The 14,594-nt window shown below is 39.6% G+C and overlaps 1 protein-coding gene across 3 annotated transcripts in view; it reads right to left on the minus strand.

Annotated features, from left to right (window-relative positions):
* Positions 1-11,449: 11,449 nt before the first annotated feature.
* Positions 11,450-14,594, minus strand: part of CEP128 (centrosomal protein 128) — a 127,977-nt gene continuing 124,832 nt past the window's right edge. For 2 of the 3 annotated variants that reach the window (XM_064151091.1, XM_064151080.1), the window contains one exon: positions 11,450-14,212. In XM_064151091.1, the coding sequence (XP_064007161.1) occupies positions 14,106-14,212 (107 nt within the window). In that variant the 3' untranslated portion in view covers positions 11,450-14,105. The remainder of the gene's footprint in view (positions 14,213-14,594) is intronic. The other variant, XM_064151100.1, reaches the window with a different exon arrangement.

Here is a 14,594-nt window from a genome sequence, read left to right on the forward strand (position 1 = left end):
ACTGAACAGAGCAATGGAGCATTGAAAACGAGGCTTTCACATCTCATCCCCTGTATAGCTTCCAGCATCCTGCTGGGACATTGTTTCAACACTGAAGCAGATGGAAGAACAACCCCTCTTGAATCATTCACATCAGCCCTTCTGGCACCACGGAGGACGCTGCTGTCAGCACTGCCTTCAGTGAAGAACAGCTCCTCTCTGCAATACTCTCTCTACGCCTGTAGCACAGAAACTGCTAGCAGTAGGCCAAGATACCAGTGGTTAAAGGAATTGCTAAGGAAAAACAGTCCTTCACAAAACAACAGATTTACTCCAGAACTGACACATTGGGGGAAAAAAAATTGGACCTTTCAAGATGAGACGAGGATGAAAACACTCCCAGAAAGGCAGAGATGAGAGCGTGGTCTAGTTGCCTGGCTAGGGCTGGGGGATAGGTTGGACTGGATGATCCTGGAGGTCTCTTCCAACCTGGTTGATTGATTCCAACCTATCCCCCCTGGCTAGGGCTGGGGGATAGGTTGGACTGGATGATCCTGGAGGTTTCTTCCACCCTGGCTGATTGATTCTATGATTCTATGCCTTGGGAGCTCATTTGTGTGCAACAGCAACTGGCATTCTGCAGATTAGATTCAGTGTATGTTTGAACCAAATTGTGGATGCATTGCGGGTATTTGACATGCTGTGGGTTGATGTATTTGCCTGCACGCTGCAGGATCTCACAGAAGGGGAACTCCTTCCACGTTAAAGCCTTCTGCTGAGGCCAAACACAGGTGACACGGGGCTTGAATTCCAGTACAAAACATCAACCCAATCTGAAACAGCAATCTTCCACCATTTGACAGAGAGACAGTTGCAGTCACCTACCTGGTTAGTCTAGGCTGCTTGAGGGGACATTATTCCTCCCCAGCTTCAGTCAGAAACTCCATTTTGACGAAAGCAATGTCGCCAGGCCTCGTTCCTTCACTGAAACCACCTAAATGAGCTGTCTCACTTCTTTTGTGAGCCAGACTCCTCAGGAGAACAGCTCCTGAGGCACCGAGACTGGGATGTATCTAACGGACAGATCCTGCAGCAGAGCTCAGGGGATCTCTACTTCACGTTGTCTTTCAAGCGGCACAGAAAAAAAAGCCAGAAGGGCCCAACCTTTCTGCTGCAACCAACAACTCCAACGACCTTCCTTTCCAGACGGGCACTGGCACAGGCTGCCCAGCGAGGCCCCACAACAGGCCTACTGCTTACACTCTGGAGCGAGGCCCCACAACAGGCCTACTGCTTACACTCTGGAGTGAGGCCCCACAACAGGCCTACTGCTTACACTCTGGAGTGAGGCCCCACAACAGGCCTACTGCTTACACTCTGGAGCGAGGCCCCACAACAGGCCTACTGCTTACACTCTGGAGCGAGGCCCCACAACAGGCCTACTGCTTACACTCTGGAGCGAGGCCCCACAACAGGCCTACTGCTTACACTCTGGAGCGAGGCCCCACAACAGGCCTACTGCTTACACTCTGGAGTGAGGCCCCACAACAGGCCTACTGCTTACACTCTGGAGCGAGGCCCCACAACAGGCCTACTGCTTACACTCTGGAGCGAGGCCCCACAACAGGCCTACTGCTTACACTCTGGAGCGAGGCCCCACAACAGGCCTACTGCTTACACTCTGGAGCGAGGCCCCACAACAGGCCTACTGCTTACACTCTGGAGCGAGGCCCCACAACAGGCCTACTGCTTACACTCTGGAGGCCCCACAACAGGCCTACTGCTTACACTCTGGAGTGAGGCCCCACAACAGGCCTACTGCTTACACTCTGGAGGCCCACAACAGGCCTACTGCTTACACTCTGGAGCGAGGCCCCACAACAGGCCTACTGCTTACACTCTGGAGCGAGGCCCCACAACAGGCCTACTGCTTACATGCTTGTCCCGCCAGACGCAGGGCTGGAGGAGGAGGTGAGGAGAGCGAGCTGGCCTTGCTGTGAGTTCGTAAAGAGACAGCAGAATTATGGGATTGAATAACAGTCTTCTAGTCCCCAGAGATTTTTTTAACCCTATAGCTCTCATCCTGGGACAATGACCCAGAGGCCTTTTCCAAATGAAGTGATGCTATGATTCTATGGAAAAAAATCATAGAATCATAGAATCAACCAGGTTGGAAGAGACCCCCAAGATCATCCAGTCCAACCTATCCCCCAGCCCTAGCCACTCAACCAGACCATGGCACTAAGTGCCTCAGCCAGGCTTTGCTTGAACACCTCCAGGGACGGTGCCTCCACCACCTCCTATCTAGGTGGCATCCTTGCAGCTGAAGCACCTGTAGCAGTATCAGGCAGGCACAGACCAGAAAAGAAACTACTTAAATGTTTCATTTTCTACATTCATGTCAGGGGGAAAAAAAAAAAAAAAGGTATTTTATGATGAAAGAAAGATCTTCAGGAGACAAATTCTTTTTTACTGTAGTAAGAATTAGGTCAACTGAAATAGAAACTTGCAAGAGGTACATTCAAAAGGGTGACAGAGGTGTTTTAGGTGAGAAGCTGTCAGAGGCTTCCCTCATCATTGACAGAGCAAATGCCCACTGACTCCAAGACCTGGGACTGCACAAGGCCAAGTCCATCAGCAACAGTGGCAGTGCCTCAGTGATAACATATTTAGGACAGAGGAAAAAAAAAGCTGTGCAACAACAGCAACCAGAAGAGAGGTGTTAGAATATGTGAGGGAAACAACTCTGCAGACACCAAAGTCAGTGAAAAAATTAGCTGAGATGGGAAAAAGCTGTTTGCTATAAAGCAACTGCAGACGACAAAGCTATGTAAGACATGCAAAACCTCCTAACCCCCAAAAGGGAATATGGAGTTGAGGAGAAATGAATTAAGAAAACAATTACAGTCTTTCAATGAGTGATTCCTCAGGACATAAAAAAAGTGTACTTTGGCTATCTTATGAGAAATCAGAACAAGAAAACTTCGTATGTAACAATGCAACACATGTTTTGTTTTACTTTATATTTTGAAATACAGTGCAAGGCTTTGCTTTTCCATGAAATGAGGAAGTTCTGTGGCACTTTTCAGCAACACTGATTTTTGCTCCATTAAATACTGTGATGGCTCAATCTCTTTGCTTGATTAACTGCATCCAGTTCCAATGACTCCAGTAGTGTCTTTCACTCAAGGTAATAAAGAACTTACCTTGGAATCCAGATGAAACACATATGGGTAGACTCTACCCTGCTTGACTATAATCACAGAATCAACCAAGTTGGAAGAGACCTCCAAGATCATCCAGTCCAACCTATCACCCAGCCCTATCCAGTCAACTAGATCATGGCACTAATAGGTATGTAAGGTAGCAGTCTGGACTCCTTTTTCACTAAATGAAGATCTAGTCAATAGAGAGCACTTTGCTGCTATTAATCTGGTCAAAATCTGGGAGCCTACTTTGCTGGGAGAATAATGATGCTACAGAGTCCAGGTACTCTGTTGACTACAAGAGCAAGTTCATTTAGATAAAGGCATGTAGTCTATCCAAAACCAAGTTTGCTGAAAGAATCTCATTCACACTCTGTAAGAGGCAATAGGCACAACCATTTTGTTCTGCCCACAGAAACACTCAGTGATCTGTGGCCAATGGAAAAATCCAGACCTATTATAACACTATGTTGCCAGATTTATTTTGGGGAGCCACAATGGTAAGCACATCTTTTACTTAAGCATTTTAAACACACAGTTTTGAAGAAAACTACCAATTCTCACTGCAAAACCAGCACCCTAGTTTGAAACCAAACTTTACAGCAGAAAAGACAGAAACAAGAAAAATCTGAGAGCATGCTGTTTTCTTTCAGACAAGTTAAAAAGCAGAATCAGACAACATAAATCTATTTCTCACAAACAAAAAGAAAAGATCAATTACATATCACAAGGCTTTACAAAAGTTTGGCAGTGTTAGGCAAATGAATACAGATGCTATGCATTGCCTGAAAATGTAATTTATTTTATTAGCTTCCAAAACCTACAACTTTTCATGTTACATGCGTCTTGGCATTCACATCAGCATATGTACTCATGATGCTTTTTGGTCCCTGAGTAAGTCTCCTGTATCAAAGGCATTTTCAAACTCACAATAATAATCCTGGGGTAAAATATTCCAGGTAGAGGGAAGGAGAGAAGAAATGCTGCTGAGCTGCTAGGGCTAGCTGCATACACCTGACTGCACTGATTCCCAGTTAATGAGCCACGAATGGCTGAAAGGCTGAATGCAGAAAGGCATCAGTTTCGAAATCACCTCCCTTTAAATACTTCATTTTGAAAATCAAACTGGCCAATAAGCACCAGCACCATTGTTCTGGCCAATGAATTCAAAGCTTTGTGCCTCATTTGACCACGCAGGCATGCTGAAGGGCAGCACAAGAAACCTGACACCTGGTGCTAAACCTCTAGCCTTCAAGGCTTTGCTCGTCTGACTCAACTTCTCAGACCCGCAACAGGAGGAGGACAGCAAGGGCTAAAGCAGCCTGGCAGGATTTATGCCCTACCAGGACACCCACTACCCACCGAAGATGTCAGATAAGTTAAAAACACCTCAGGCAGCTGTCTTGGAACAAAAATATCATAGAATAAAAATTAAATTTGCTAGAGAAGATTTAACAAATAGTAAAAACTGTTTTATTTTGTTAGGTTTTTTTTTTGCTATATAGAAAAGCCCATCAATAGACTGGTATTTAGAGGTAAGGTATAATTAGTTTCTGCCTATACATATGAAAATTCCCATTTTAGAAACGTAATGAATGATTAGATTTTGCTGAAAAAATGATGTGAAGCAAAACATTTACTGCTGAGTGCAAAAATACAATAGTTCATCTGTTAAGGTGTATCGCCCTCTTCTTTGAGAAAGTTTCAGTATCCTGAAAAAGCTGCATTAGAGTGGAAGAAAGAGCTGTAATATTTCAGAATTTCACAAATGTCATCAGCTTGTACTGGTGCCATTTAGAAGTTCAGCAGCTTTTATCAGGCAACTAAATTTTAGCCTTGTGAAATGAAGATATTTATACAAGAGCCTAAATGAACTCAAAATCCCACTTCTCAAATTCTAAAAAAAAAAAACAAAAAAAAACCCAAAAACCAAACAACCCTAAAATAGAAAAATGAGGGCCAAATTATTCTAAAGGTTTACAGTTTGCTGTGAAATTATTTTCATAAGATCACAGATTTTTCAGTGGATATTTGTTGCTCACTGAACCAATACATACTGCAGGCTTTAACGCTTCCAAAACGAAATGAAGAAGTAGATAGGGAAAATATTTCTCCTTACTTTTTTTCTAACTCAGCAAGAAATTGTAAATCCACTAATACTAGGGACAAGGCTTCTGCTTGCTTTAATGTAGTAAGGATTTGCAAGCACAGAGGATTAATTTTGCATTTGACCAGTGCAGTTTTATAACACTTAGACACGTTTATGCACGTCTGTGCCCATAAGAAAGATACACAGTTCTGTGAACAGGACTACACGGGACATCTGCAGAGTTATTAAAAGCCTGATCCCATCTTTACATTTCAGAAATCAATTTTGAAGGAAGCTGATAGTTCTGGTTATTACAGCAATGTCAGCTCCACCGTGCTACCTTCTCTGGTTCATTTTACAGAAGTGAAAGGTAGCAGCACGTTTATATAGACACACAGAATAAAACTCATAAGAAAGGATAAATAAAATGAATATTTAACAGAGAAACAACAGATACTATTTTGTTTTTTCCTCATATCTCCCTCATACCCTGCTGAAAGTTGATCTTATATGGCAGTGTTTAGTGAGAATTTTACATTAAATCAGGCATTGAACTCCTTGCTTAACTACTGGGAAAGCTGCAGCTCTTTTTTTTTGGTGGGACCAAAGTCCTTTCAAGGACTTTGTTATGAGACAATTGCATGTTGGGGAATTTAATGCATATCTGTATTACATTAACTAGCACAGCAAGGTTTAGCAGTGTTAAACCAACCTTTCTGATTTGACACTAGTACAGAAACGTCCTGCATCCCTGTAATTCGTTGAAAATCTGCACATTTTTTAAGGTCAATTTACAGCACACTGCTGTGGCAGTATCAACTGGGAAACGTGATGTAATATTTTTCAGTGTCCCATGTATACTTGGGACAGATACCTCATCAATCTTAAGTTTTAGAACTTCCCAACCTAAACACCAGATCACAAGACTCATCTTGTTCCAGTTTTAGAATACTAAATGAAAACAGAAGACCTGCAATGAAAACTGAAGACCTGGAGGCAAATCACTCTTCCATCAACTAACTTAATCAGAAATGCTTGTAATGAGGTATCAGAATTAGCCTCTTTTAGTTATTTCCAAAATAAATAGAAACTGGCAGCATAAAATGACAAAACATGTTCCAGCATGTTCCAACACCACCGTAATATACTGAAGGTTCACTCTTATCTGTGGTCTAAATGTTTATGAATTTGTGCCTTTCTTTTGGTGATGCAATACCAAGGCTGAAATTTGAACACCTAATCTATTTGTTAAAATACACAGACTAGGCCAGCACTCCATGCACAGCACATCAGCTATCACCAACAGAATTACTACAGTTTTGGGACTCATGTTGGGTGCCAAAATAAGGATGTGATGGTTTGGGTGTTCCCCGCCCCCCCACACTTTGGAAAATCACCCAGACAAGACTCAGTGGCTCTGGAAATTGAATGAAGCTTATTATTTACAGCTTAGCACACTATACAAGCAGATATTTACAATATATACAGCTATATACAGAAATATACAAGTTAAAAGGTAATACAGAAACATAACTCCCCTCCCAGAAACCTGAGTCCCCAGGAGGGGCTCTCAACCACCCTTCCACCTTCCTCCCACTCCTCTACCTTACCCTATATCTTGCCTTATGTTTAAGGAAGTATGGAGGGTCATCCAGGGAGGTTAGGAAGCAGATGGATTAGTCACACAGACGATAGGTTAGGTTAGAGAGAGAGGTGCAGCCCACAAAACCCAGAGAGTGACTCTTACCTATATTTATGTTCTTGTTTTTATATATCTCAGCAAGCCTATGAGTGAAGCAGACATCACCATTGCTTCCTTCTCACAGCCTTTAATCTAATTCTTCTCACCAAAACATTCTAGCTAGGCTCAAACTAGCACAACAGTGTACGTATGAGAATTTCCCAAAGCATGAGATGTAATTGAGTCTAAATCAAAGTGTGCAATTCTTTCACAATAAGAGATTACAGCAAGTGCTATTGATGTCTGCTGATTAATATATTTGGGGGTTCAAAGATAGTCTTTAAAAAGCTGTCACTCTAGTGAAGTTTATTAAATTACACTCTGGAAGAATGAAGCATTTCTTGGCTTTGATACTTGATTTCTCCATTTTCACAGATAATTTTTTATCTACTGGATCTGAATAATTTGTCCCACATGTTTAAATCTTGCTGATTTTGTTACAGAAGTTTAGACATATCTCTAATCAACCGGTGCACAACATGCTAATAGATTCACATCATGTGGCTAGTGAGCCACATCTGTGATTTAGCTCACACTGACTAGAGTTTCTGCATTTTCTAGCTTTATAATGCACTGGAGACCAGTCCATCAAAGACAAAATGAACAACTCCATGGTTTCTGACAGCCTTACTGACATTTTTAGTCAAAACATGTGATTCCATCACCTACACTTTTGCAGCTGGTTGGATGAAACTGTGTTGTCAGTGCTGTACCCAGCAGTGAAATCTCATTAAAAATGGTGAACTCATTGAGCTCCATACACAAAATAGCTTATGCCACAAAGGCAAACTCTTTTCCTGGCCAGCAGTAAAACATAGCTTATCTTCATCATCTTTTCACCAGCAAAACTGGGTCTCCAGTAGTTTCTGTGAAGAGTCTAAAGCCAGCATATAAATTGGGTTTGTTTCTCAGTTCAATGCTTGTTTAACAGCGTGAGTGAAACAGAAATCCACATTTGCAGAATGACATTGTGTGATCATCTTCAGCAAATGTGGGTATCACTTCTCAGGAATATTTTAGATGTCATCAACTCCTCCTACTGAGGGCAATTTGACACTGACACATGGAAGAAATATACTTTGTAATATGAGGGGCTTTAGGTTCTAGGCTAAGTTAGGCAGACCTCCTGAACCAGCTATAGCCTCTTTTACCTTTTGGAATTGGCAGTGTTTCAGAGTTACTGCAGCAAGTCCATCCTTTATTATTTTCTTCTAGAAACTGACAGTGGAATGAGTAGTAGCACTCAGAGAATCTAGATAAACCAAGAAAGACACATTTACTTTTGTCTGTGGGAAAATCTTTAAAATTAGGCAGCATAGAATCACAGAATTGCTTTGACCTTATATTGTCAGTTTACCAAGCAGGTTTTACTTTAGTAAACAAATGACAGAATTCATAAGAAAAGAGATTATAAGACACTACCTTCAAAATTCATGTCATCCCCTGGGCATATAAACTAGCAAACTTATTAAAGTGGAGTAAACAAAGAAAGGATTGTATGTTTTCTGACATATTAGTGCACTGTAGATGGCAGATGAGAAAAGCAGACTAAGATCAAAACATCTGTCTGAAGACAGATGAAAATAACAGACAAACTTAGGAACAATTACTGTACTTATTCAAGCAAAACAGTATGTCCCTAAGTAAAAGATAGCAGAATTATTCTAAAAAACATAAGTTTTAAATTTAACACTTTAAGGAAAACAAGTTAACAATCAGGTTCCCAAAATACTTAGTTGCAAATAGCACCCATCAGGTACCTAAATGATTAGAAATTTAAAAGAATATAATCATTGCATACTTCCTCAAGGCTCATGACATTACATATATTACCACTATTAAGGTAAGAGAAAACAAAACCTCATTCTTACAGCATGAGAAATGGCAGATGTGCCACTTCGGAAACATGAGAGTTATTGCTGTTAGCACAAATGACAAATGTTGGATGTGGCTATATTTTAAACACAGAAATGTCTGTCTTTATTGTTGTCAACGTTCCCAGAGGCATTACTTTATAGATTGTTGAAAGACTGAGGTTATCAGATTCTGTACTGCTGTATAAAGCATTGCAGCATTCTTTGGACTTAAAACCTAATTTAGTTGTTTACAAAGAAAAGCAAAACATCTCCTATTCACAACAGCCTACACATGCTTACAAGAAAGAGTTGTGATGAGCTGTGCTAGGGTAGAAAATATTTTCATATGTTAAAAAAAACATAAAAATTCATTCAAGATGGAATCTTCTTTAAGGACCACTCCTAAGTAGTTGGAAATACTGACTCTAAAGCAGGTTTAATTTGAGGTGCCAAGAACAAAAGTGTTATGAATTTTTAATTGAACCATGAGCTGCTTTCCATTCCTTCTACTACTTATTTTCCTCTACATCTGCTTCTAAATTCTACAATTAGATCATTCCTGTGGTTTTGATGTCCTTCCGCACATCCATTTTTGACAAGCCTGCATCCTTAGATATTGGCCTGCAGCTCACAATAACTTCAGTATCAATCACTTGTGTGAAGACAGGTCGTAGAAAAATACACTACTAACACAGTTTACACATAAAGAATGTATCAGTCATGGTAAACTTTGAGGGTAACGAGCAGTTTCACATAAATTTATGAATAAATTCTTCTCAGCGTTGCATACTCATACTGAGAATGTATACAGGTTTCATGTTACTCATTTTTAGCCATAAAAATGGTACCAGTGTTACCAAAAAAACCTACTTGCTTATGTTCAGGGTAATATTTTCATTCATGAAAAATCCATTCAGTGCTACACAGTGTGGAGACTAAGCCTCGTAAGCCAGAGATGAACTGGTATGTACAATTCATAGCTCAAAGGTGGGTTTCAGAATATAATTTTCTCTGTTCAAAGAAATTGTCTTATAGCTTCTTTATTTGCTCTGGTGGGATAGATAGTAAATATGTAATTAAGGATTGAATATCCAAGGAGTACCTTCATCGTCGCTGAAGACTGGCTTCCATCATAAATTTGAGAAGTAAACGTCCAGTGCTGTTCAACATCTTCATCAATGACATGGATGAGGGGAGAGATGCCAAGTTTGCTGATGACACCGAACTGAGAGGCTTGGCTGATACAGCTGAAGGCTGAGTGGCCATCCAGCAAGATTTGGACAGAGTGGAGAACTGGGCAAAGAGGAACCAAATGAGTTTCAACAAGGACAGGTGCACGGTCCGGCATCTGGAGAGGAATAATAAACTGTGCCAATACAGGCTGGGAGGTGATCTGCTGGAGAGCAGCCCTGTGGAAAGGGACCTGGGAGTGCTGGTGGGTAACAAGTTAACCATGGGACAGCAATGTGCCCTTGTGGCCAAGAAGGCCAATGGGATCCTGGGGTATATTAAGAAGATTGCATCCAGCAGATCAAGGGAGGTTCTTCTCCCCTTCTACTCTGCCCTGGTGAGACCCCATCTTGAGTACTGTGTTCAGTTTTGGGCTCCCCAGTTGAAGAGGGACAGGGATCTGCCGGAGAGGGTCCAGCAGAGGGCTACAAGGATGATTGAAGGACTGGAGCACTGCATTATGAGAAGAGGCTGAGGGACCTGGGGCTGTTTAGTCTGAAGATTTAATAAATGTTCATAAATATCTGAGGGCTGGGTGCCAGGAACAGGGAGTCAGGCTCTTCTTGCTTGCTCCCTGTGATAGGACAAGGAACAACGGGTGTAAGCTGTAGCACAGGAGGTTCCACCTCAACAGAAGGGGGGGCACTTCTTTACTGCAAGTGTCACAGAGCACTGGAACAGGCTCCCCAGAGAGGCTGTGGAGTCTCCTTCTCTGGAGACTTCTGAGGCCCATCTGGATGCATTCCTCTGTGACCTGAACTAGATTGTATGGTCCTGCTCTTGTAGAGGGGGTCTCTTCCAACACCTGACATCCTGTGATCCTGTGAAAATTGTTTTGGTTTACACTGTATTTTTTTTATACTAGACTGAGGGGTTTTTAAATTATTTTGACATTTCTTCCTAGGATGACACAACTACATGATAAAAGGGAATTACTGCCAATATTTAGTAAATATAATCTCAAAACTAAGTACAAAGAAGTACTCTTATGTCCGCTATAAAATATTAAGGAACTTTGGGCATAAAATGTAAAGGTTATTCAAGTGCTGAAATGGAGGGCTACTGCATTTCTGAAAGCACAGTATTGAACCACCTTATTTCAGGACAGCATTAGGAAAAACAAATGCTTGATATGTATATGTATTTAGCACATATATACCAGGTTGTCTGATTTGCTAAATGCTGAACAGAAAAAAAACCCACAAACCAGCATTTTACAGGGTGTGCTATCACATCTCCTCATTACTGAGTGCTACTGTTTTGGGCAAGAGCCGAGGAAGAGGTCACTGAAAGGTTAAAGTATTAAAAAAAGAATTTATCAGAAGAAGTGAAAGCAATTGTTAAAATCTGAAATATAAAAAAATATTTTATTTAAAAATTATCTGGTTTTCCACTTTAAAAATGAGACTGATCAGAGGAATATTATTTCAGGCCAATATGGAAAAAATATTATTTCTAAACCACAGAGGGACATTTTCACATAATGTCATGAACGGAACTTTAGCTTTCAGTAAAAAGGAAACAAAATTCACTTTGTAATATGAAACTCTATCAAAGATGGAAGAGAGACAAATATTACATGCTATCTGGACTGCCGTGCCAAGAGAGTAAATTCAAGAAAGAATTTCCTGGCTTTGGAGTCAATATGTCTACTCATTACAAATTCCTCTTTTTTTGTGGTTTGACTTCTTCCCTTCTGTTCCCTCTTTCAGAAAAAAAATGGAAAAGGGTACAAAACTCTGCTGAAAACTCAGTCAAAAGGGCAAAGGCACGTTTAAAGTCTTTAAGCCAAAATTACTCATCTAGTAGTCCCTTCTGTCCTGCATCGTACAAGATTCGATTCAATGCTTGATGTAACAAGGAGAGTGCAGATTACTTACCTTTACTTGTCTAACACTGTAAAGCAGTGGTGATATTGTTTTAAGGAAGCGTACTTCAGATTTCCAAGTTACTAGTGAGCTAAAAAGTGTCTAAATACATAAAATGGTAAATGTCATCAATATCCAGACTCTTACAAATTCTTTAGGAAAAAGAGAGGACATTATTTTTCCTCAGTTAAGACCATTACAGCCCTATTTGTTTAACAACAGGAAATATAACTCAAATATTGTTTCAACTTGAGTAAACTGGGTTGAGCACACATTTATCCATCAGCAACCCATGAAGTAGATCTCATTACTGCATGAGAGCATGATTTACTGTTTTATAACATATTAAAAAATGATCTTTCCACACTGTTAGCCATAATTTTAAATACCATAAAGTCTGCAGGCTTTAATGTTTCAGCAGTTAAAGTGGCTAAAATACTTAAAATACCCTATTCCTAGGGGTGTAATGATGTCATTAAAAAAGTAAATTACAAATCCTGGGTATACTGAAGGAAGGTTTCATTTATGGCAACTGTGACTTGAGCTAAACACTGATTCATGACATCCACACTCTTTTTGTAAGCTCATGACACAGATGGGTTTCTATTCATTCTGCTTTCTCCTGCCTTCATCCAGTCATTGCTGTCAAGATCGGAAGAGACAGATGTGCCTGTTTTGCTTTCTTCACTTTCTGAATGAGCAGACTGCCAGAAGTTTGCAAAAAAACCCCACTGGCAGCACTACAATGAATGGCATACACATACAAAAGGTAAAAAAAAAACTTTAAAAAACAAATTAAATTAAAAAAAAAAATAAAGTGTATGGAAAATGCAATGAAAATAAACCAACTTTTTTTTCTTATTCCTTTGTTCAAATTTGATTTTTTCAGCAAGAACTTCTGTTTGAAACAGGCTGAACACAAAGGGGATTGTCCAGGGAGCCCACTGGGACTGCAGAGGATTTCTTCAGAACCATTTTTTTTAAGAAGTCTTCTTTTCAAGTGGCAGATAGTGACCTGCAAATCATGGCTGAGACTTCTACAGTGCTAAAAATGGACAGTGTTTCAGAGAAGTAGGATTTCTAAACATGAAAGAAACCTACAAAACAAGATGGTTTCTGTGGTGTTCATGTTGTTACAGTACTCTGATAGATTTGGGAAACTTTTAGGGCACACCAGTAGTCATTCAGCTAAAAGCACTCAAGAAGGTGACAAAAATAGAATCATTAGGAACAGTTCTATTTCTGTTGACAGTAGAAAATGCTGCTGTAATGTGCTGTTTGAGATTACAGTAATGCAGAACTGTGTCGAATTTGTTTAGAACAGAGATATCTTAATTTATACAACTGTGCAATTTTGTATTTCCAAAACATTTTAAAACCAATAAGGCATCTCTCAATAGAGAATAAATAAACGATCATTAAACTCTGCTATTAAAATTTTCACATTTCAACACACTTTCTCAGATGGGTGAGATTCAGGTTCTGTTAAATGCCTTGCCAGAGGCCAACTGAGAAATTTGTTCTCATCAGAAAAATAATTCTAAACAGATCATAACAGATATATACTGAACTTGAAAGGATGAGTCAAATTTCCACTGCTTTTGAAGAAATTTGGTTTTAATATTTAAAACTTCTTTCTTAAACGATTGTTGCAAACTAAAGAACCTGAAATCACCGATGTGTCTGCATAACACTCACAACCACTCTCATAATAGATATTAGGATAAAGGTAATTTCTGACTTTTTCTTTTGTTGTTAATAAAGTTATTAAATGCTATAAAAAATGTGAGAACAATTCCTGTACAGAGATAAATAAGCTCATAGCAAAGATTAATCTTACAGGTCTTTGATTTCATAATATTTCACAAACACAATAAATTAAGTTTAGGAGTACTGCAGAAACAAATACAAGAGAACAGCATAACCCCAGAAAAACTCTGGTGTAGAAGTTACATAAACTATCAAAAGAGTTCATTAGACTCACTCTTGTTGGTCTTTCACTGAAGTGGTTGGCAATAGGCGAAGCATTAAAGGTGCATCACTCCAATCTTGGATGGAATCTCTACTCTTCAAAACCAAAAAACATTGGAATTGATTTTACCATAGAGAAAAATGGGTGTGTTGTTGTAAAATATTCTAGTGCTTCCCTCTTTCTGCTTGCGTTTTAATTTCACTGACAGCAACATTAATGGAATCTTCCTTAGTGGTACTTCTATCACAAGGAACCATTCTTCTCATAAGGGCTAGAAATAAGTCAGACAAAACAAATAATTAAACATCTTCATTTTGCAGACTGGCCATTGATGTTTACATGAAACACATATTTTGTTATATAGCATTCTAGTTTACACAGAAAGTAATATGGTATTAGTAAATATTTAATACTCACAATGCTGTGAATTGAGAAACTGGCATTTTTCTAGGAAAGTAAAAACTACTATAAAACAGGACTGGTGAAGAGTTATCTTATACAAAAGAAATGCAGACTGCATTAAAAAAATCATTCTACTGACATTTATTTTTCATTTAATTTTCAAAAGGTTTTGTTTAAGTAAAACATAACAAACCACTCAGAAAATTCCTGAAGAAATATACCAACAGCATAGAGCAAAATCAACAAGTGCC

Source organism: Pogoniulus pusillus, chromosome 1 (assembly GCF_015220805.1).
Source record: "Pogoniulus pusillus isolate bPogPus1 chromosome 1, bPogPus1.pri, whole genome shotgun sequence".
In the NCBI taxonomy this organism is placed as follows: Eukaryota; Metazoa; Chordata; class Aves; order Piciformes; family Lybiidae; genus Pogoniulus; species Pogoniulus pusillus.